Here is a 23,407-nt window from a genome sequence, read left to right as displayed (position 1 = left end):
TGGACAGTTATAGGTATGTCAATGTGTGACTTGAGAGTGGTTGGTATGTCAATGTTAGACTGGAGAGTGGTAGGTATGTCAATGTCAGACTAAGCAGTAGTAGGTATGTCAATGTGAGACTGGACAGTGGTAGGTATGTCAGTGATAGATTGGACAGTTGTAGGTATGTCAGTATGAGACTGGACAGTGGTAGGTATGTCATTGTTAGACTGGACAGTGGTAGGTATGTCAATGTGAGACCGGACAGTGGTAGGTATGTCAATGTGAGACTGAAGAGTGGTAGGTATGTCAATGTGAGACTGGACAGTGGTAGGTATGTCAATGTGAGACTGGACAGTGGTAGGTATGTCTGGACAGTGGTAGGTATGTCATTGTCAGACTGGACAGTGGTAGGTATGTCAATGTGAGACTGGAGAATCATAGGTATGTCAGACTGGTGAGTACTCCATTCTTCACCCAATCCCTTATTCATTGTTTTTTATTCTAGTCATCCATATTAAACTGTATTAGTATGAATAGGCACTGAAACTGGTACTGTGAAATCATTAATGGTAACTTTCGTGAAGGGGTTTAATTTTCCTTGTTTTTTGGTAGTATGATGAGACCTATGAATTCATGTCCTCCATGAAATGTAAAAATGGCAAAGTACAGGTTTAGTACATTTCTTCTAGCACAAAATCAAATCCCCATGAACCTAATTTTTTTCCTTAAACCACAAAATTTGAACCCATTAATATAAGTTATTTTACAGTATACATGTAGTCAGGCCGCTGGGAAATGAACCATGATATAAGTTGTCTCTTTTGTGATGTTAGTTTGTTTGTGTATGTTTACATGTATGTGTAATGCATTATCAAGGTCTTGCAATTGGGAAGTGAAGATACTCTCATTCCTGTGAGTCAGTAAGCAGGAGAATTGTTGGTAAAGACTGTCCAATGCTGTTTGTACTTTTTTCCCCATTGCCTCCTAACTATGCTTTCCCATCCTCCCCTCTATCAATTTTTTAATTTTATACAGGCTTTTATCAACATGTAATACTGTATACAGGGAATTTGCCCTAGACACAAGTGGGCAACTTTAAGATGGGGCGAATTAAAAGAAAAAAGGTAGAATTTCTTAGACAAAAACTGTGACTGGGCGAAATTAAAATGGGGCAAAATTGTTTGCAAGTGTGAGAGGGCGAAAGTAACACAGGATGAAAATAACCCTTTATACATAGTGATTACCAGTAGTTAATCTTGAATTAATCTTGATTAATTAATCTTAAACTTGAACTACCTAGTCTTGAATTACTTAAAGAACTCACAGAAAAGTTGTGGAAAATAAAGAGAGCTCCTGTGTCTGACCCCAGAGCAACTTGTTCTCCTGACCTTGACTCTGATGTGGTTGACAAGGTCACTGGTAGCTTCTCTGTTTTTACAAAATTTCCACTGCACATCTGTAAAATAAGCACTGGCCAGGAATGATGGGAAAATATAACTGCAATGTACCCAGATGACAGAAAAGATAAATTAATACTGTAAGATGCCTTTCATTCGCCTGCAAAAAAATTATCTTGAGTTTCTTGACATTATTCTACTCGTGAATATTTTTCCCCTCAAAATATTTAGTCAAACCTCATTTTCTCAAATTTGATGGGACCGAGAAGAAACTTTGAGATATCTGAGGGTTCGAGATATTGATGATAAAATATGTAAAGAAAAAGTGGTTGAGACTTCCAAATTACTTCAACATACCCATGGTATTCAAGATAGCAGTGTTTGAGATACTGAAGTTTAGCTGTATTCAGTTCTGTATTTATGTACCGTAATTTTTGGGGTATATGTCGATGGGGTATATAGGTCGAAAGGCTCATTTTCAGCCGTAATTTTTAAAAAATCCTTAGATAGGACGAACTCGGAAGATAGGACGAGGCTTTGTTTATCGATTTTCTAGAGATTCTTACGTAGATACTACGTATCAGAACATGTAAACCTCTTTAACTTAACCCGTAATATTAACGTTTTGATAAATTAAACTGGTATTTTTATGAGTACAATATTTTAATAGTGTTTTATACAAACAGAGTTAAAACTTCCATGAATTTGATGTAACGTATTTTCTCTAACTTGCCTGTTCAATGCCGTCGCAGGGCTCGACATTAACATCTTTCCCTACTTGTCCATGCGGACAAGTGACCAAGACATTTACTTCAACTTCACTTGTCCGAAAAATTTTTAATAAATATCTAATACTGTCAACTGGAAAACTAAAATAAAGTCCATTACACATGACATGTGCTTGATTGATTCGTGATGTTATTGATAAATACAACAAACACATAAAATGAAATTTTATCTAGTCTTTCTGGTCTGACAACAACATAAATGTCCACAAGTGAACCAAACTTCGTAAAGTTCATAAGTTCCATGCCTTTTCAGTAGTATGCAATTAGTGAACTTGGATCCCGATCAAATTTGAACTCATTAATAGCGATCCCTATCGGGATCGAAGTCCGGTTTTTATGTACAGCTTCCGTCTTGAAACTACCGATTAACTTTCAACAGTCGTTTTTTTTAAATTATTTAGAGACTCCTTTACATTAAAATGCACTTGTCCAATCGGACAAGTGCCCAGCAATATTCACTTGTCCGTAATTTTTTTTCACTGGTACCGGACAAGCGGACAAGCGTTAATGTCGAGCCCTGCGTCGTAGTTTGACTCAGTCGTTAAACACATAAATACGGTAGTATACAACAGCTATAATTAGGGAAATACCCGAAATCAAACAATAATCATTTCCATTTTAGAACATCGTGGACACATTCTTTTATTCCGACATTATTTACCGGGGAACAATATTAACTTCGGTGACAGCCCATTTTTATATTTCTTGTCCAGGGATTTGCTAAAACACGCAATTGACTATTACATGTAACAGTGAGCAATTGAAATTAATCATATTAGCATGCTATAATTTTGCTTGAGATATTGTTGTACAAAATAAATTTAATTGAGAGTACATTCGCAATTTAACAGTCATGATGAATTTCCCAATTTAATTGAGAGTACATTCGCAATTTAACAGTCATCATGAATTTCACAGTTTTGTTTGTTCGATGATTTATAGCACTAATACCCCTGTAACGGCACGTGGATCTGTTAATGATGCCCTGCAGGTGTTTAAACCAACACCTTTGTGTACACAGTGTATATCCCTTTATCTGTCAGACAATTAAAATTCTATTAGAAGCCAATCTTTGTATAATTCAGTGTACCCCTTGGGATATAAAACAAAATACTAATGACTAGCGGTATATTTTGTAAATAATTTTAGGAATTTACTGGCAACAATTTATTTCACGCGTTTTACATTTAAATAAATGTCACAGGACAATGAAAAAATATTTAGGTATACTATTTCAATTAGTCGTTACAAATAAATGTTAAAAAAAAATTACAATTGCGATTGTGAAAAACTCTTCCGTATTTTAAGCGTTGATACGATTTCGGTTTTATTTTTAGTAAACGATTGCGACTTCCAACTTCACAAGATGGACACAGCATGTTGTAAATATACTTTGAGACACTATTTACTAGATAATATTATAAGTTTTTTTGTACATCGACGGATATTTAATGGAACTTATTTTGTGAGAAATCAATGGAATAAATATTTAATTCTATATTGTTTATTTTTTTCTTGGTAAAATAATTTTAAAAAATACGAAAATGGCATATATTTGCTTTAAAATTGACGTAAATTTTACTGATTTTGGGGCATTTTTCGTAAACTTGAGCCATAGATAGGACGATTCGTTAAATAGGACGACCCCAGCGGTTCTGAGAAAAAAGTATCGTCCTATCTTCCAAAATTTACGGGTAAAATAGTTCCTCAGTCACAAAAAGTAACAGTTGCAGATTGATTTCAAACTGATGGATCATAAAGAAAAGTTATTGTGAATAATAGTTGGTTTACAGTTTTTACTCCTCCTTCTTGGACTCTACCCAACTTGTTTCTGTTTGACGAAAACAAAACACTTCCCTTATTTTAGCATACAATGTATAAGGGGGATTTTTTTCAGATAGAAACAAGTGCCTGTGCTGCATACCATGCTAGTAACATTGCATTAAAGCATCAATTTTCTGACGTTGAGGGTTAAATGCACTTTTTAATCGGCTGATAAGAGAGAGAATAATTACTTATAGACTTACAGCGGTGATGATGCTGGGAGTTTTTATCACCATGACAACAGCCCCTTGGTGGATGACGTACAGTTGACAGTCACTGTCTGACACAAGGACGTAACTAGATCTCTGATTGTGTTCATTAGTGAGGTTCACTGTCAGCTGACATTTCACTGACAAAGTCGAACTACACACCTTTGTGAATTAATAAAAACAAAATTAATACATGTACTAACTAAAATGCTAAAATAATGCATATGTACTTTTTTCCACATGAGATTAATTTACCCTGTGTACTTTCAGCTGAAATTTTACACAGCATATTTTAAGTGCAGTCAAGACATACAATGCCAATCCAAACTATCTGCATAATTTTCTACCTACGGGTTGAACAGAAATTGTGATTCCGTGGAATTATGCCCGTAGAAAAAAGTACATTTACAGTATAAAGGCATTTCTGTCATTTATTTCTTAGATACAAATCTAGGACATGAAATTAAGTCTTAAGCTCTGAAAGGTGAATTCCAATACTGTAGATTCCTTATTTTTCGAGAGTAGTTATTATCATGAAATGGCTCTTTAACGTCAAATCGCGAGAACAATAAATCGTGAGTGGACGATTGATCAAGAGATTTTACATAGATTTTAACACCATAAAAATAAAGTAATTTTATTTCGCAAGTGGTGTTTCTCACGAAAATATGCAATAATTAATTCCTCGCGTATATTTAGGAATCTACAGTACCTTTAGCTCTAAACCTGGTCCAGTGGATATACAGGCTTTCAATATCCTTCTTAGGTGGAAGTACAAATAAATATAATAGACAATATACCAACACAGAACACTGCACAGAAAAATGTAATGAATCTTTGGCCGAAACCAGTCGACTTATTAAACTGTCATGTATCTCTACTTTGTATTTTGTCTTATGTTTATATCTCAGAAAGCTTAAAAAGGCTTAGCCTGCTACCTATTCCTATTACACCTATAACAATACAGTATTTTTCCCTAAAGTTAAAATAAAGGAATTTTTTTTAAACAGAGCTTTTCTTCTTTCCACTCGTTGACACATTATGTACATATGCCCCTCCCCCTCCCTCCCCAACCACTGCAAGGAAAAAATTGGTAACGGAACAATTCTTCCAACGATAAATATAAGGAAATGGGTTACCTGATTTAACTTAAGGTCATTCAGATTGATGCGCCACAACACATTTGATGGAAGAACACCACACACAACACCACTATCACTGCTAAGTATGATAGCCATATTACCAGCTGTAGAATATCAGAAAATGTCTGTCAATTCTTTATCAATAGCCATATTGCCAGATGTATAAAATATCAGAAAATGTCTGTCAATTCTTTATCAATAGCCATATTGCCAGATGTATAGAATATCAGAAAATGTCTGTCAATTCTTTATCAATAGCCATATTGCCAGATGTATAGAATATCAGAAAATGTCTGTCAATTCTTTATCAATAGTCATATTAACAGCTGTAGAATATCATAAAATGTCTGTCAATTCTTTATCAATAGCCATATTACCAGCTGTAGAATATCAGAAAATGTCTGTCAATTCTTTATCAATAGCCATATTGCCAGCTGTAGAATATCAGAAAATGTCTGTCAATTCTTTATCAATAGCCATGTTACCAGATGTATAGAATATCAGAAAATGTCTGTCAATTCTTTATCTATAGCCATGTTACCAGATGTATAGAATATCAGAAAATGTCTGTCAATTCTTTATCAATAGCCATATTACCAGCTGTAGAATATCAGGAAATATCTGACAATTCTTTATTTATGAGATCAATCAAAAACTGAAATTAAGATTTAGCATCGTGTATTTTTCTTTATCCCCAGAATGATTAACAGATAAGTACATGTACAACACTCTGTCAATTGTCATAACTGGGACCACTCTACGTTCTCAACAATTACTGTAAAATTAAAATACAACAAACAGAATGCTTTTAGCTCTGTAGTCTTTTTTCCTTAAGAACTTACTTTTATCTTTTTGTATCTGGAGACAGTTGAGACAGCTGTCTGTGATGCTCTGTCGACATAAAATCTGACGATTACAAAACACTGTCATCATCCCACACGAATCAACAGCCACTAAATCATTGTGATAGAATTTTGTGATGTCCTCTATTTTCATTGCCTGAACTGGACCACTCTTTGTCTCCAATGAGAGCTGAAGATATATCAAATAAACGATACTGTAAATAGACGTACTTTTTTCCCTGTGGGATTAATTTACACTATGTATGCAAAATTTGTTAAAGCACACTTTAAAGGCAGAGATTTTTTACCGGGTGGTAAATTCCAGGTGAGGGAGGGGCTTATTTTGTACAGGTGTGAATGCCTTGAGGGCTAGCAGTCTACCTGTGGTTGTTTGTCTCCTAATCCCTATACACAGGAAGTGATTTAATACACAGTAGAGTAACGAAGAAGTCAAACTTTACCTGTGTTGGGATTTTGAGATTATTTTAAATTAGAAATAAAAAGTTATAAATAAAGTTTAATCTCAATATTTTTTTATTAATTTGTTATTGAATGAGTGTCAAAGCATCCCCACCCATTAAAAAAATATTATCAATCAAATTATTTGTTGAGCTTTGAAAAAAAGTTATACCAAATTTTATTATATATTATCATAAAGAATATCATAATTATTTCAAATACTAAAGGTGTGTATGAATATATATTATCAAGCTAAAAATTCCATAGTAATACAGCCTCTCTATTGTTTATACCATGTGTGGTAAATATCAAAGGATCAAAAGTTAATTTGAAGGTCACCACGAAAGCCAAACAAGGTGTACAGGGTATACAAAGGGACTAGTAAGTAAATGCCGATCAAGTTCTAGCATCCAATGATGTACCCTTATGCACTTGATTGACAGGGGTACACAGACCAGGTATTTTTGAAGGCGGTGCTTAAAATCTCTGCCTTTAAGTGTATTTGAGACAAACAATGGCATTCCAAGAAATCGCTATCTGCATGCACATTAAATTTTCTACCTGCGGATTGAACAGAAATATTGTGCTTCCTCAGAAATATGACTCCATGGAAAAAAGGTGTTTACAGTATAGCTACATTATTAACATTACATGTACAGTGCCTGGCCATAAGTGAGTCATCATTTTATTTTTCCACTATATATTTCATTGAAAAATGCCTTTTTCTAAAATATTATTGCAGTCTTATTTGTTGATCATCTTTTATGACTAAAACACCATAAACATGATAAAACGTAGAATTCTTTGCAGGTTCTTGATATAATCTCAAAATAATTTTATCTGTAGGCAGTGCGATGATATCCGCTGTCAAATGCGAATTAAAAATTTTATGACTCTAATTTGTTAGGAAATCATAGTAATTTGAGGTTAGAAATTTTTGTCTTGATGATTTAATAAATTATTCTCAATGATTAGGGTATAATTTCGTTTAGCATTAAAAGACAAGAAAATTTGAACAATTCTGCATGATTTAGTGAAAAATCACGGAAATAGGGCTGAAATTGACCTCACAATAAGTTTTTATAAAAACTGGTTTTTCAATGAAATATACAGTGTAAAAATGCAATTATGACTCACTTACGGCCATATACTGTATCTCTTCATAATACAGTGTGTATGTTAATTCAACTTTCTCTAGCAAAAATGATTTTACTTTTGGTGAAAGTCTACACAAAAATAAAAATACAGACACCTGTGTAGACTTGTATCCGCCATCCTTTGTCAAATCGTAAACTCGTATTACACCATCTTCTCCGCCCACTACCAGATTTAATCCAGATTCTCTGAAAACAATAAATTTAAGTAAAGAATGCCAAAAGCCTGGAGTAAAAGTTTACAGAGCAAATTCGGATAGTTGCACAGTGCAAATGGCAAGATCTGATGCGTTTATCGATTGCTTACCTGAAGAGCGTGCCTAAACACAAGCAATTAAATCTGTAATCTGTTTTTGTTGACCACAATTCTGTTACTGAAAAGGGAACATTTTCCTTCAGCTTCATCGTGACGATTTCCGAGCCCGACTTGAGAGTTAAATTGCGGATTTCGGGGAGATAACTCGGTATAATATACTCATTTGATATTGAATTTCCAGAGTTTTTTTATGTGGTATTTGGATTTTGAAGACACAGAATTTGAAGATTTAATTCTAGACGACCTCATTTCAGTTCTCAATAGTTTGAAAGCTAGCCAGATCAATATTACTGATATAAACCACAAACAATTTAGCATAATGGTTTGGGCCATGGATATCAGCCAAGACGGCTAGGTTGGTGAAGCACCAAACTAGTTATGCAGGGCCGGCCAATTCTGGGGTCTTGGGTTTGATTCACAGTTCATCCATACATTTTCTCCTTTCCTGTTTCATTGCAGATAAAAGTCCTGCCAGGGGCAATAAGAACTTGAGTTGTGTTTTCAAGGTTGAAGACAATTTAAGGAAGAAGGAATGTAATGGTTTGGGTCATGGATATCAGCCTGGATAGCTCAGTTGATAGAGCACCTGACTAGTGATGCAGAGGTCCTAGCTGGGTTCCCAGTCCAGCCATACATTTTCTCCTTTCCCGTTACAAAACAAACAACAAACAATTAAATTATACATCTTTATTACCCGTACCAAACATTCTAACAAATGCTCATGAGCAGCTCATGAGACTCACATGAGAATCAAGTAAGAATTGTATGCAAATTAGGTAGAATTGGATTTTGCTCATGTGCAGATTGTTAGTCTCTGTTAGGGAGGAAAATACTAACCAGAATGCACATGTGCAAAATTATGCTCACCTCAATGCTCATGAGCAAAAGTCTATTCAATTTGCTCACCTAAGAACAGCCTAATTTAAGATATAGCATTGGTAGTGATTTTTCTAAGTTCAGTTTTCTCATGTGAGCAAGAGGTGAGGAAATTGGACATAGTCAAAATTCAGTATTACAAGTAGAACCAAAACCAAAGATTTACAAGTCTCAATTCCTCACGTGAGGCTCACGTGAGGAAATACAATACTTTGACACTCTATGTGGTCCAAGCTTTCCCAAGCCTTTATTACAAATTGACCATGTGTTAAGTGTTAACACTTCCTGATGATAGCATCACAAATGATTGGGGACCAGGCAGGAATAAATTCTTAATTTCTTGAGCTTCTAATCTTCATCTCCCATCAATTTGAAAATGCTTTCCTCTACTTAAACAACCTGTTGTGTCCCCCACTGTTACTTAAGGTGGGGCAGTATCCAATGAGGAGAGCCAGTTAGGATTTGTGTGCCTTCTAAGACCATTTCAAAATTTCAATATAAAATGTTTGTGAGGGACATTGAAAGTATATGGATTAATACAGTGAAGAACTGAAATATGCTTTTGGAAATACATGTCATCACCATATTGAACTAGATGCTAACCTTTAAAAGTTACAAATGTATCCAGTATGTCCATGGGATGAGGAAATGATTAAAGATCAATTAGATATTACCATGTTGCAGCCACAATGAAGGAAAATTTCAAAGATATGCTGATCTGAGAATAGGGTAAGTGCTTTGAAATTTATTATCCCCCCTCTCATTTCAGATATTACTAATTAAAAAAAAAATATGTTTATATGTTAATTATCAGTGTATTTAAGTTTGATATATTTAATGCAGAATGTTATCAGGAATTACAGTTTAATTAAGAACTATAAATATGGTAAGAACAGATTAGGTCAGATTGAACAATTGACAGTCTCTGAGTGTGGTATTCTATGAATTAGAAGTATTTAAGTTGCTAATTAAATATTGATGCATATGATTTTTCTATTGACTGGCTTTTCATGACCAACGGAACATTGAAAATATACTAACTTATTATAACTTCAAATTTTTTGCAGATAAAATTTGGAATCAAAGGATCTGCAGATTAATCATGTACCCTAGCTGAGCTTGCATACATGACGGAGTTCTGATGTTGGCACTCATTTAAAGGAAATGCAAGGAAAAAGAATGGAACAGGATGAATTGATTATGATTCTTATGACGTACCACTGGATTATTATTTTAAACCCAAGTATGACTGCCACTCATAAATTCAGCAAAGGAAGAAACATCTACTTAGCCTCCAAGACAACTTAAAACCATCTAGTACTAGTGCAGTCAAAAATGTTGACTAGACATTTACATTGGATGTTCTATGTTAATCTACTGGAAATGGAACTATTGGATAATAATACCTTGATTGATGTGTACTGTACATAATTAAAATAATTTAATTAAAATTTTTATTTCATTTTAAGTTTAAAAGATATAGTTCACTGAACATAATTATGCATGCATCTATTTACATGTACATGTTGCTAAAGAGTATTTAAAATGTAATTGAAGAATCACATTTTAGAATTACATAATTATATAATGTTTGTAATCTGAATTTTGTTCTATTGTTGCTTGTTCCAAGTGAGCAATTGTTGCACATGAGTCTCATGAGCCTCATGAGACTCATGTGAGCAATATTCTAGGTGAGCAAAATGATTCCTCACATGAGCAAAAAATGCTAATGTGCAGAACCCTGCTCACGTGAGCATTTCACCTAATTTGCATGTTAAATTGCACATGAGACTCACGTGAGCAACTCAGGTGAGGAAATCTGGTTAGTCCTCACGTGAGCTGCTCATGAGCAAATTGTGAGAATGGTTTGGTATGGGTATTGATCCATAACCGATCAAGATTTTTTTTATGGTACAGATTGTTAATAATGGGTTCATTATGTACATGTATTAAGGCAAGCTAGTATATAAAATCTGTATTTCCCTTTATTCAGTATTTTCCAATAAAAAAAAGAATGCATTTAAAATACTAAGATAGCAATACATAAAAAAGAAGTTTGTGACACATTAAAATAATTAACAGCAACAAAAACTGTTAAGAAAACCTCTAAGAACATATCTTTGAAAACAATTTTATATTAAGTGCAAAACCTGCAGCATTTCTACCAATATTTCCAAACTTTACTAGTTCAATATTACTACAAAAGATCAGTCTCTAATACGTACATGAAATAAAAGATGGATTCTACAGACAATTGGGTACTAGTATTACATGTATATACCAGAATGAATTCAAAATATCAATTGTGTAGTTCAGCTGAGCACTGGAAAAAAAGGTCTTTTTGAAAATTATTCCTATAGTTAATACAGGTATGAAAATAAATCAACAACGAAAAGACAAAGATACACAAGAATGAAAATAAAATAAAGAAAACATGTATAAGCAACAAATGTGATACCTTATAAACTTCCTTTTCCAGTAGTTAACTTTTATTGTACATGTATAAAATTCCTTTTGGAAAATGGAATAATTCAGTTAGCGTACTCATTTATACTGTTTTGTGTAACACTGACATAAAAAAGAAACTGGCAAAATAAATGCACCTGATAAACAATGAATGCCATAAATGTGATTTTGGAACACGTACTACTTATAAACAACTAAATGATTGAAAAATGTATGTACAGAATATAACTATTTTAAAATATAAAATATTTTCATGCATTTACAGTATGTAAAATATGCTGGGTGTTTCCTATGCACTGTTGGTTTGCTTATAAGCATGTGCAGTTATTAGTATACATCTTAATATCACGGACACTGTATATATCTGACAGTTAATCTATGTACAGAACTGTGGAATGGATTTTAATGAAATCAACATGGATTTTCAGGGGGAAATACTAAGCTTTGAGTAGCCACACGATAAAAAGTTAAACCAATAAAAAAATAAATGTATTGTATAGCACTTATTGATATGTCAAATCCAAACAACCTAACTGCCCTCGACAGTTATTAGTAAAAAAAAAACACCTAGTTTTTTATTAATTAATTAAGCTAATAGGGCTACATCAATATCGATCTATTTTTCAAATATACATGTATATGATGTATACTCATGCACAACCATTCATAAATCAAAATTGTATAATGGGGATATGTGGTAAAATTTAATTTTTACATGTATATTAAGGTCCTACTTCATTTAGTAAGTAACCCAATGCATGTGTTATAAAATATGTTATTCATACAATGGAATGTTGATGACTTACAATTACTTGTGGATATGTAAATTAAAACCATAAATATCTATTCTGTTACAACCAACATTTTGTAAAATATTTCTATACATTTATATTATTGACAAAAAGGGCAAAATGTAAACATTAAATAAAAGTCCCTTTATTGCAGACAAACACATTTCAATCGCAAAATTATTACTGAAGTTTCTGTAATTATTATTAAACACACAACAGTAATATATATGAATAATTATGAAGCGGTGATTACAGTTATATAAACAGGAAGTTAACAAAGGTTTATATCAAATATTAGGACAAGACATTCCCATAAACTAGACCTGCTGTATATTGTATCTTCTGTCAGAAAATCATCAACTTTCGTTATTCATAAATTTCAACACTTTGATATATTGAAGACCTGGCATTTACATTCAGAAGGGGCCTCTAGCTGGTAGATTATAAGCAACAAAACTGTAAAAGCTCCGTAATATGTCATTCTCAAAGGAGCAATAAAACATGGACTCGAAATTTTTCAAAGGCACCATTTAAATGAATTTATCTGGATGGTTCATTTCTGTCAATTGATTTTGTATAAAATTGCATCCGTAAAATCGACGAGATTCGCTAATATCATAAAACAATAGTTTTCTTCTTTTCACTCTCAAATATGTATATCCTAATTTGTTGTTCTTGTGGCTTTCAACAAGGACTGTGCCTAAAACTCCTCATCAGTGGAATAAGACAGCTAGGCTTGTCTGCACCCCTCAGGAATGGGTGCTGCAGTAATTCAAATGCCGTAGCTCTCTGATCTGGGTCACGAACCAACATCCTCTCAAGGAAACCTTGTAACCTTGGCGACACCTAAAACATTCACAAAAAGGTCTCATTATGTCTCATTGATGTCCAATAAATTTATCTTTATTTTATATTTAAATTACAGTGTATTATCTTACTATTTAACATCTAATTTTAAAGGCCAATGCAACGAGAACAGAGTTTAAAACAAATATCATTACAAGAGGCAGTTTACAGTGTAATATGTCAGACCAGTTTCTGGTAATAATACTGACTCTGTGTGCATTCTTGAGCTTTGGTGGAGGCATGTCTCGGATTCTCCTCATTGCCTGAAGTGGGGGTTCATTAAAAAAGGGGGGTTCCCCATCGATCATCTCTATCACCATTATACCCAGGGACCAGATATCAACCTAAAAATAGAATTATCATGATTGTTATATTAAAATGCAATATTTTTATAATAATTATGATTAAGCATAATAAAAAACAAAAGACAAAATCTCACAGACTTTTCCTCTTTATGACTTAAAACTAAGCACTGTACTATGATCTATACTATGATCTGTAAAGAATTGCACACAACCACTTTACACTTATCATAATTAAGAGCCCATTGAAAATTTATGAACTTTTGAATCTGAATCCTGACCTCTGGTCCATATGGCAGCCTTGAAATGACCTCTGGAGCCATCCAATACGGAGTCCCCACCAGTGATTTTCTTTTCGGCAGTTCTTGAGTAACTTGTGCACAGAATCCAAAATCAGATAGCTTTACCTAAAAAAAATCAGTAAGAATTCAACATAAACATGGAATTCAGAATCCAAAGTCAGATAGCTTTACCTATATAAAAAAAAAAGATCCGCAAGAATTCAACATAAAGAATTTCATGGAAAAATATTTCCAAATCATTTGCTGTAAATCACTGGATTGCATTTATTCACAAGGCACAACTGTTGAAATCCTTTCTAAGTCATTGGTTACATTTATATGTACTTTCTGTAATTATTCATGAGAACTTTATTTTCACATCAATACAATCTCAAGCAGTAACACAAAAATAAAGTTCTCAAGGATAAAATGTGATTAACATCATAGGCAATGACTGGAATAAGATAAATTTGTTACCTTTCCATCCTGTGAGAGTAAAATGGAATCTGATTTGATGTCACGATGAATGACTCCGTTGGAGTGAAGGAAGGAGAGAGCTTTCAGACAAGCTTTACACACTGTGGCTATTTGGTTCTCATCAATCCTACAAAGACACATCACACAGATTCACGAATACGGTAATGTTCTTTTTTTCCTTGAGGACCCCTCTTATGTCACAACTACCATCATTTGGCACACTTTTTAAAAACAATTTTCTCAATATTCTAGCATAAATAAATAATTCTTAAAGATTCAGGACTAGTTTTAGCATACAAAATATTTATCTTTAACACTTTGATATAAATTTTACTCTTAATTCACACAAATTAAACAGAAATAATGGATTGAAATTTGAGGGTGAGACAGCCCCTTCACAACGGGCTGACAGAGATATCTCAGCCCTGAGGGCGAGACAGCCCTAGTTCCAAGAGGCTGTCTCACCTAGTCCGAAACACCTGTATCAGGGCTGATACACTACTAGGTATATGATATATACTTATTTAATTTTTTGTATGCTGTGACAAATTTCCACTGAAAAATTGGGACCATGTATGCAGCATAAATTAATCCCATGTGGCAAAAAGTACATCTACAGTATACTGCAGATATTCGTTTAAATGTTTATTTATCTAAATTCCAATTCTATAGGATTTTAGATTTAATGAAAAGTTCAAAAATTGTATTTGCAGCCCCTCATTAAACATACAGTTCTACTTGAGGACAGAAATCCTATATATCAAATGTTCAAGTCAAGTCCATATGTTTATCCATCTGACTCTTCCCAAATAGACCAATGAATGAATAAAAACTTAATCCTTAGTAAGTGGCTTTCCTGCAGGTGACACAAAAATTTTGGTACAGATGTTTTAGAACTTTTTAATAAATGGATGACCCCAGTACAAACAAATAAATAAGCAATCGGTTTGTATTGTGACTTACTTGTTGTTTGTCTGGTTTACTACAATGTCTGTAAGAGCGCCACCTTCTAGGAACTCCATCACTACCCATAATTCATCACCAACCAGGAAGCTGTCGTACATGTCTACAATATTAGGATGATGATAGTCCCTCATGATCACCACCTACAAATAAATAGAGAAACGGAAATATTAATAATCACTGGAACCACTTTAGTATCAAAATTACAAATAAATAAACGGAAATATTAATATTCACTGGAACCACCTAAGTATCAAAATTACAAATAAAGAAACGGAAATATTAATATTCACTGGAACCACCTAAGTATCAAAATTACAAATAAATTAAGAAACTTAAATATTAATTATTCACTGGAAACAAAATGGAGAAAAAAAGAATATAAGGCACGCTACTGTTAACCTCTGTTTATAACATATAGATTATAAACACTGCTTCTAATACATGAATACCATTAAGTAGTCTAGATCATATACACCATTTTACAGCAATCATAAAGTTGCTACCATATACAGTATTTCCATATGAGCAGCTTACACTTAGTTTGCTAATTATGGCTCATTTCTTTGGCTGATTTTCGAGTCCCAGTGTATTACAAGGCCAATATTAGATTATCCAGATTTTATTTTAAAACTTAAGTCTTTCTATTTTAAAGATACACGTACATCTACAAAATAACCATACTCCTGTATATAAACACATAAAGATATTCCTCTCACCCCCATCCCCTGTATATAGCATATAAGGATATTCCTCTCACCCCCGTCCTTTGTATATAAAATATAAGGATATTCCTCTCAACCCCCTCCCCTGTATACAACATATAAGAACATTCTTCTCACCCCCATCCCCTGTATATAACATATAAGGATATTCCTCTCACCCCCATCCCTGTATATAACATATAAGGATAGTCCTGTCACCCCCATCCCCTGTATATAACATATAAGGATATTCCTCTTATCCCCATCCCCTGTATATAACATATAAGGATATTCCTCTCACCCCCATCCCCTGTATATAACATATAAGGATATTTCTCTCACCCCCATCCCTGTATATAACATATAAGGATAGTCCTGTCACCCCCATCCCCTGTATATAACATATAAGGATATTCCTCTAACCCTCATCCCCTGTATATAACATATAAGGATATTCCTCTCATCCCCATCCCTGTATATAACATATAAGGATATTCGTCTCACCCCCATCCCTGTATATAACATACAAGGATATTCCTCTCACCCCCATCCCTGTATATAACATATAAGGATATTTCCTCTCACCCGTCCCCTACATATAATATATAAGGATATTCCTCTCACCCCCATCCCCTGTATATAACACATAAGGATATTCCTCTCACCTCCATCCCCTGTATATAACATATAAGGATATTCTTTTCACCTCTGTATATAAGATATAAGGCTATTCTTTTCACCTCCATATAAATCATATTATGCTATTCCTCACCTCATTAAACAGAAGTTCTCTCCTCTGTTGTTTACGGAGGTCCATCTTCTTTACAGCCACCTGAGCCCCTGTGCTGGTTTGTGTAGCTATACACACAATGCCTGTTGATCCTTCTCCAATCTTGATGAAATTATCCAAGTCCTCCCTCGGATCTCCAGGACTGACCACCATTTGTAATGCTGCTCTGAACTGTAACAACACATAGTAATCTGTTACATGTACATGTATGTATCTAATGCTGCTCTGAACTGTAACACACATAGTAATCTGTTACATGTACATGTATGTATCTAATGCTGCTCTGAACTGTAACAATAGGCAGTAATCTATTACAAGTTCAACATTACAAACGTGTATTTAAATATCGGAGTCAAAAATTCATATATCTGATTCAGCCTTAATGATACTTCATCTACTAGGTTATGGCTACAGTAAAAATCCTGATATTTTATCCCTGTGTCATACTACATGTTGAAGAACATATTCTGAATACCTTACACCTCCAGTTACCTGGTTAAACTGAAGACACAGGTATAGACTGTACATACATATCACACCTATCAATGTTACCAAAGTGTGGGTGTCAATCAATCCTGATACTTCATCCCCCAAGTTTCTGGTTATAACAGTATAACAGACCATTATCACTAAACTGATACAATGCAGTACAACTACACAGGTGCAGAACTTCATTTCTCATCCTAATGGCAATTTCTCTCTGTGTCAGGACTGCCTTACCTGTTCATATGACAGACTGTTGTTTAGGTCTGCCTTACCTGTTCATATGACAGACTGTTGTTCAGGTCTGCCTTACCTGTTCATGTGACAGACTGTTGTTTTAGGTCTGTCTTACCTGTTCATATGACAGACTGTTGTTAAGGTCTGCCTTACCTTGTCAGATACAGACTATGCTGTTTAGTTCTGCCAAACCTATGCGAGACAGACCTTGTTTTATATGTCTGCCTTACCTTTTCATGTAACAAGACTGTGTTTCAGGTCTGCCTAACTGTTCACGTGAAAGACTTTCTGGTTTATCTCTACCCTACCTGTTCATATGACATTTTTTGTTGTTCACTTCTACTCTTTATGTGACCTTTTTTCAGGTCTGCCTTACCTGTTCATGTGATAGTCTCTGTTGTTCAGGTATTGACCCGCTGGGAGGAGGTTTGGTGGGGGATTGCTGAGGAGGTCCCATTTTAGGAGGTGCCTGTTGATAGCCCTGCTGTGGATGAGGTACCTAAAAATGTGAGATACAGATGTTCAGCATGTATATACATTGTATTAAGCACAAGATATGAAGGGTGGGGTCTTGTTTTATTCTGATCTTTGGGGAGGGTGGGGTCTTGTTTTCATTCTGATCTTTGGGGAGGGATGGGGCTGGATAAATGACACATTATGAAATTTTATAAAGTCAAACCTTGTCATCTCAAACTCAATAGAAGAAAAACTGTGAGATATCCGAGGATTCAAGATAGCAAGGTTAAAATACACAGTGATTGGGACTTTCAACTTACTTCCACGTTTCATGGTTTGAGAGAAATCAGTGTTCAACATACCACATTTCAAGACAATCTGCTTATACCAACCCTCCAGAAAATAATATACTTCCAAGAAATTTGGATAATTCTTTTTTTTTAAAATGGGTGGAAAAAAAAAAGAAGATTTTACCCCTTTACATTTTGACACTTACATTATCATGATGAGGCAGGGGCTGCTTGTTGAAGCCTTGCATTCCTTGGTGACGATTAGGACCTGGCCCATTGGAGATTTGATTATGTCTGAAATCTTCAGGGTGTCTTGGAGGACTCCTCCCCCCATGAGGCATTCCAGGAGGCATGTGGTTATATTTGGCAGGTGGGTAGGACATATCCTGGTCACGTGACCTATCATGATCAAAAGAATCATTGGGACCCCGTCGGTCCATAGTGTCATTGTTAGGCTGCCTTCTGTCAAAAGAGTCATTGTGACCTCTTCGGTCAAAACTGTCATTCGGACCTCTCCTGTCAAAAGAGTCATTTCCTCTCCGATCAAAGGAATCATTTCCTCTCCGATCAAAGGAATCATTTGGACCTCTGTAGTCCTCTGAACGACGGTCATGCTCCATAATGTGTCCATCCCTGTATCCCTGGGGTGGGGGACCTCTGTTGGGATAATCACGAGGATCCCGCTGGTATTCTCTGGGATCCCTTTGATAATCCCTTGGGTCTCGATATCCTCTCGGATCTCTGTTATCCCTCCTATGATCTGGAGGAGGGTATCTAGGGTCCTGTCGATAATCACCTGGGTACTGGTCAAAGTTTGGGTCCCCTCGTCCATTTGTGGGATATCCTGGAGGAATCCTGTCCTGGTTTGGTGACCGGTCATGCTGAGCCTCTGGGACGGGGTACATAGAATCAGGAACATACCTCCTCCTCTGTTGTGGGGGGCTGCTTTGTCGTAAAGAGTTTGATCTGGCTACAGAAATCCCTCCATGATATCCATTTAACTGAGCAGAGCTTCCCCGGATGACTGTCTATAATGAGATCAAGAATAATTTTTAAATGACACACTTTTTTTCAAGGACAAAAAAAAGTTAATCTCCCTAAAAAAACAAAATTCCCCTTTAAGGTGATGTAGACAATATCCAATGCCAATTCATGTTGAAAATGCGTAAAAAATTTAGATAAATTTTAATTATTTAATTTTGCAACAAATAATTTGTTTTTCTGGGGTACCTTGAGGGGTTGGATTTCCATGTCTGTAATAGTAGAGGGGTCCACCATGGGTTTCCGCCGTTCTTGCTGCTGCTCTGGAATGATGATCCCCATCCATTGTGGGGGGAGACCCACATATTTCCCATGCTCAGAGTCAAACCCTGTGTGGACTCGGTGCTCAAAATTCAGAGGCTTGGAAATTTCTGGTCTCTTCTTATTTTTCTTGAACATGGTGAAATATCTGCAAAAATCATCAAGCAACATTTTTGTAGACATTCAGATAATAACTTGCAGAAACCCATACATTACTTAATCACTGAATTTTTCACTGGCTGTACTCTGCTGCTATGCTGATAAGCCTATAAAAAATAATTAAAACTTGATCTAACAAATATAGTCAGGTAACATTAGTAGATTAATGTGTGACATACATCTCTTGTTTCCTCATAAAGCTTATCAGCTGAAGCACAAAGACGGGAAATTAATTAGGGTATTCCACGGCCAAACAAAATAAACTGAGACTGCACTCCTCAGTACATATATCAATACGTTATTCTTTCTGAATGGTTTGCTGTGTACAGTCAATGAGCATGAAGTTTGTCTGACAGCAGCCTGTCTCATCATTCATTTGTATCAGGTACAAACTAATTCTAAATAGTTTACAATATCTTCTACAAGCACAATTATTTTACTAATTCTCATAATAATCACTGTAAATTAGATCAACACATTCTATTTAAATTATTAATTAACATCTATTACCCATAAAGCCAAACAAAAAAAAAACAAAAAAACAAGTCTCTAATGAGACTGTGGCTCTACTGGCTCTTAAAACAGAGGAAAGAGGGGCTTCAACTTGAAACTATGGCAACAGCAATAAATAGAATTATGGTCCTTGGTTTAGTCTCCTTTTTGAAGTTTAATTGAAACAGACTAAGGCCAAACAAAAAAATATGTTTGGTTCCGGTTACACCTCCAAAAAAATTAGGGTAGGTAGGTAGGGATTTTTTTTTTTTTTTTTTTTTTTTAACAAAATGATTTTCTTAATTTTTCTAAATAATACTTATCACTACTTTGCAAATGACATTTAGATGTGGTGTGATAATATACTAGTCAATATTGGTAGGGGACACCTACATGCTAGCTTGCTTTGGATTTAACACTAATAAACACTTGCACTATGTTGTGCAAGGGGGCCGTCATTGCTGAAACTAAAACTTAAACCGGAGCCATTGATGGAAATTGGGGAAAATTCCGGGAAAAATATGAAAATTGCCAAAAAAAAGTTTAGGGTCGGGGGTATAAAATAGGGACGGTCGGGTAACCGGAACCACACATATTTTTTTATTTGGCCTAAAACAGTAGTAGGAGTAGTGTTTTTAAAGAAATTTTACAGAAACTTCTATTTTTAGTAACTATGGCAACACTGTATGTCAGAGTCAAAAGCTATTTACAGAATTATGTATCTTGTGTGGTCTACCTGTGTATAGTTAAGATTTATTGAAATCAGACCAGAACTGTGGGAATGGTTGCATTTTAAAAGATATTCAAAGAAATGTCTATTTTTAGTAACCATGACACCACCATTCAATGGCATTCACCAAAATCAAAAACCAATATATAGTACATGTATTATGTATCTTAGTGTAGTCTACTTATGTAGAAAGTTTCACTGAAATCAGATTAAAACTATACGAGATCGAAGTAGCATTTTTGAAAGAATTTCACAGAAATTTCCATTTTTAGTAATGATGGCTATACTGCTCATCAAAATCATACACTGCAGATATACAGAATTATGTATCTTAGTGTAGTCTACTTGTTACCAAGTCATATTGAAACTGGACCAAAACTGCAGGAGGAGTAGCATATTAAATTTTTTTTTTACAGACAGATTAACAAACAGACAGACGGAGAGAAGACGAACAATTTACTATGGCAGAAGCTCTTTATTCTCTAACCAGTAGAGCTAATAAATGTTTCAAATTGGTTTCCCATATAACACTCATTTACGAAGAATGACAGGAAGGGGGAGGACTTTTTTAATTTAATTCTACTCTTATCTAAAAAAAAAAAAAAAAAAACAGAAACAAAAAACATATACCGGTAAAAAAAAAGAAAAGCTGTTGTTTAATTTTTTTAACTATTAGCCAAGATTTTGCATTAAATACCAACAGGCAATAAATCTAAGTCCATTTGTTCAGTTCTGCAATCAATATTTGCAAAAGAAATTTTAGCTGCAACACCTAAGAATATGCTCTAAAACATCTGATTAAAAATAATTAAATACTAAAACCAATTATGTAAGTTATTCAGATAATGAAAAATTCAACCAAATCAGATTCCCCCACAACCCAATGCAGAATCGGCAAATTTTGTTTGAAAAATGGAATCAGTTGGAAGAAATTGATTAAAGTGGTTCCCCTATGCTTTGTATAAGTGACTCTTCCAACCATACAAATCATGTAATTAAAATGAACCAAGACATTACACCCTGTATTATCTGAACAGTTAGCACACAATGGGAATGGTCATACTGTGAAATAATTTTTTTTTTAAAGAATTCCAGCTATGCTACTTATTTTGTGGCATTGTTAGAGATTACTCCTCGCACACCCTGTTCGTTATGGTGAATGAGTTAATTTTTTGTTTAACTTGTCAGCCACTGTCAGAATCCAACTCTTCATCACTCAGTCCTAGGATATGCACTCAATTATCCTCCCTACTCTGTATTTCTATGTACATGAGTGTTGCAGTAGACAGAATGACAGAGGGTGATCAATATTACAGCGACTGTGATCTAGTACATATTAGGTGATTATAATGATACAATATACAGGTATCTGTCTACACTTTTGTGTTTTCATTATGTGAAGAATAGAAAATCAACAACTAATCAAAATAGTGATTATTTCCATTAATCATTACACCTTTTATTAATAGTACGTACATGTACATGTGATTACCAGGTAAATAGATTAAACAAACAACATTGGGGTTTTTTTTGTCTTGGTCTTTATCTGTTAATTTTCAACATTGTTTTCAAAGTTTTCTTAAATGTAGTTTTCCATTAACACCATTAAGACACAATGACAAACTAATATATAATGAACACAATAATTTGATGATAAAAGATATTTTTGCATCAGTGTGTAGTTCGACTGATAGAAAAAAAACACACACACACACAGTGTTTGACACAAATCTCCAGTAATTTCCATAATCCCATTATAGTAAAAAGTCAAAACATGGCCATGAATCTGATAAATATATACCTCACTGATACATCTATCTGTGTTTGAATCACAAGCTATAGGTAACATATACAAATCATAAACCAAACACAAGCTGCACATTTAGTCAATTATAATGGAATTGAATTGCAAACTTTATCATTATAATTGTGATTTTTTTTTATTATAAGAATATTTAGAACACTCTGCAAATCATAAGTCCATTAAAATTAATCAGTTATCAATTTCTCTTCAACAAATCAAGTTATCTAAATATATTTTTTTTTTTAAATCTAGAAAAATATAATTTACCTCTGCATCTTGGAAAATCTTACATAAATCCAAACACTTCATAAATGCTACACAATCCCAAAAAAATGTTTTCTGAACACATACTTCTACATGATAAATCAATTACAGTACAGAATTTCACTCACCAAGCTCAAGTTCATTATGTTCTTTGCAATGTTTAAAATCCAATAATGTACTTGTAACTCACTCACTCTCAAGATTAAAATGTGTTAAACTCATTCATTTCTTAAACACATGGTTAAGAACATCAACTTGCACATTTACATCAGCTCTAACGCTAAATGCAAAAACATTTATTCTCTCCAGACTTCACATACCAATATTCCCTCCACATTTTCAATTATTGAACAAGTTTGTCAGGGATCCAATACTTGAAAACAAACACCATATGATAATATTTTAAAAATCTGAAACTTAATCTGCATGTTTTAAATGATTAATTAATCAATCATCTCTCATTTCATTGATAAATTACACTTTCACATAAATCACTGTTCAGATAATTGTGAATCAAACTAACAAGTGTATAGACATGATAGAGGAGTTGGGTTTGGGAAATAAGAATCAAAATTCATTTT

The 23,407-nt window shown here is 34.2% G+C and overlaps 1 protein-coding gene and 1 long non-coding RNA gene across 2 annotated transcripts in view; one reads left to right on the top strand and one right to left on the bottom strand.

Moving 5' to 3' along the window:
• The window catches only part of LOC133181476 (uncharacterized), a 45,665-nt gene that overhangs the window by 4,276 nt on the left and 17,982 nt on the right, over positions 1-23,407 (bottom strand). Inside the window, exons 13-28 of the mRNA XM_061315968.1 lie at positions 19,306-19,525; positions 18,282-19,103; positions 17,706-17,828; positions 16,592-16,780; positions 15,116-15,258; positions 14,153-14,279; positions 13,676-13,801; positions 13,302-13,436; positions 12,942-13,092; positions 9,201-9,234; positions 8,105-8,257; positions 7,896-7,986; positions 6,185-6,374; positions 5,340-5,446; positions 4,195-4,362; positions 1,307-1,438 (exon numbers count right to left, since the gene is read on the bottom strand). Coding sequence (XP_061171952.1) covers positions 1,307-1,438; positions 4,195-4,362; positions 5,340-5,446; positions 6,185-6,374; positions 7,896-7,986; positions 8,105-8,257; positions 9,201-9,234; positions 12,942-13,092; positions 13,302-13,436; positions 13,676-13,801; positions 14,153-14,279; positions 15,116-15,258; positions 16,592-16,780; positions 17,706-17,828; positions 18,282-19,103; positions 19,306-19,525 — 2,911 coding nt within the window. The remainder of the gene's footprint in view (positions 1-1,306; positions 1,439-4,194; positions 4,363-5,339; positions 5,447-6,184; positions 6,375-7,895; positions 7,987-8,104; positions 8,258-9,200; positions 9,235-12,941; positions 13,093-13,301; positions 13,437-13,675; positions 13,802-14,152; positions 14,280-15,115; positions 15,259-16,591; positions 16,781-17,705; positions 17,829-18,281; positions 19,104-19,305; positions 19,526-23,407) is intronic.
• LOC133181608 (uncharacterized) lies at positions 9,573-10,154 on the top strand. Its single transcript, XR_009720485.1, has 2 exons — positions 9,573-9,718; positions 10,057-10,154. It is a non-coding gene; the product is annotated as an uncharacterized LOC133181608 (long non-coding RNA).

Source organism: Saccostrea echinata, unplaced genomic scaffold (genome assembly GCF_033153115.1).
Source record: "Saccostrea echinata isolate AGI-Se365-2 ecotype Australia unplaced genomic scaffold, CSIRO_AGI_Sech_v1 ptg000009l, whole genome shotgun sequence".
Classification (NCBI taxonomy): domain Eukaryota; kingdom Metazoa; phylum Mollusca; class Bivalvia; order Ostreida; family Ostreidae; genus Saccostrea; species Saccostrea echinata.
This window is presented reverse-complemented; position numbering and strand designations above follow the sequence as displayed.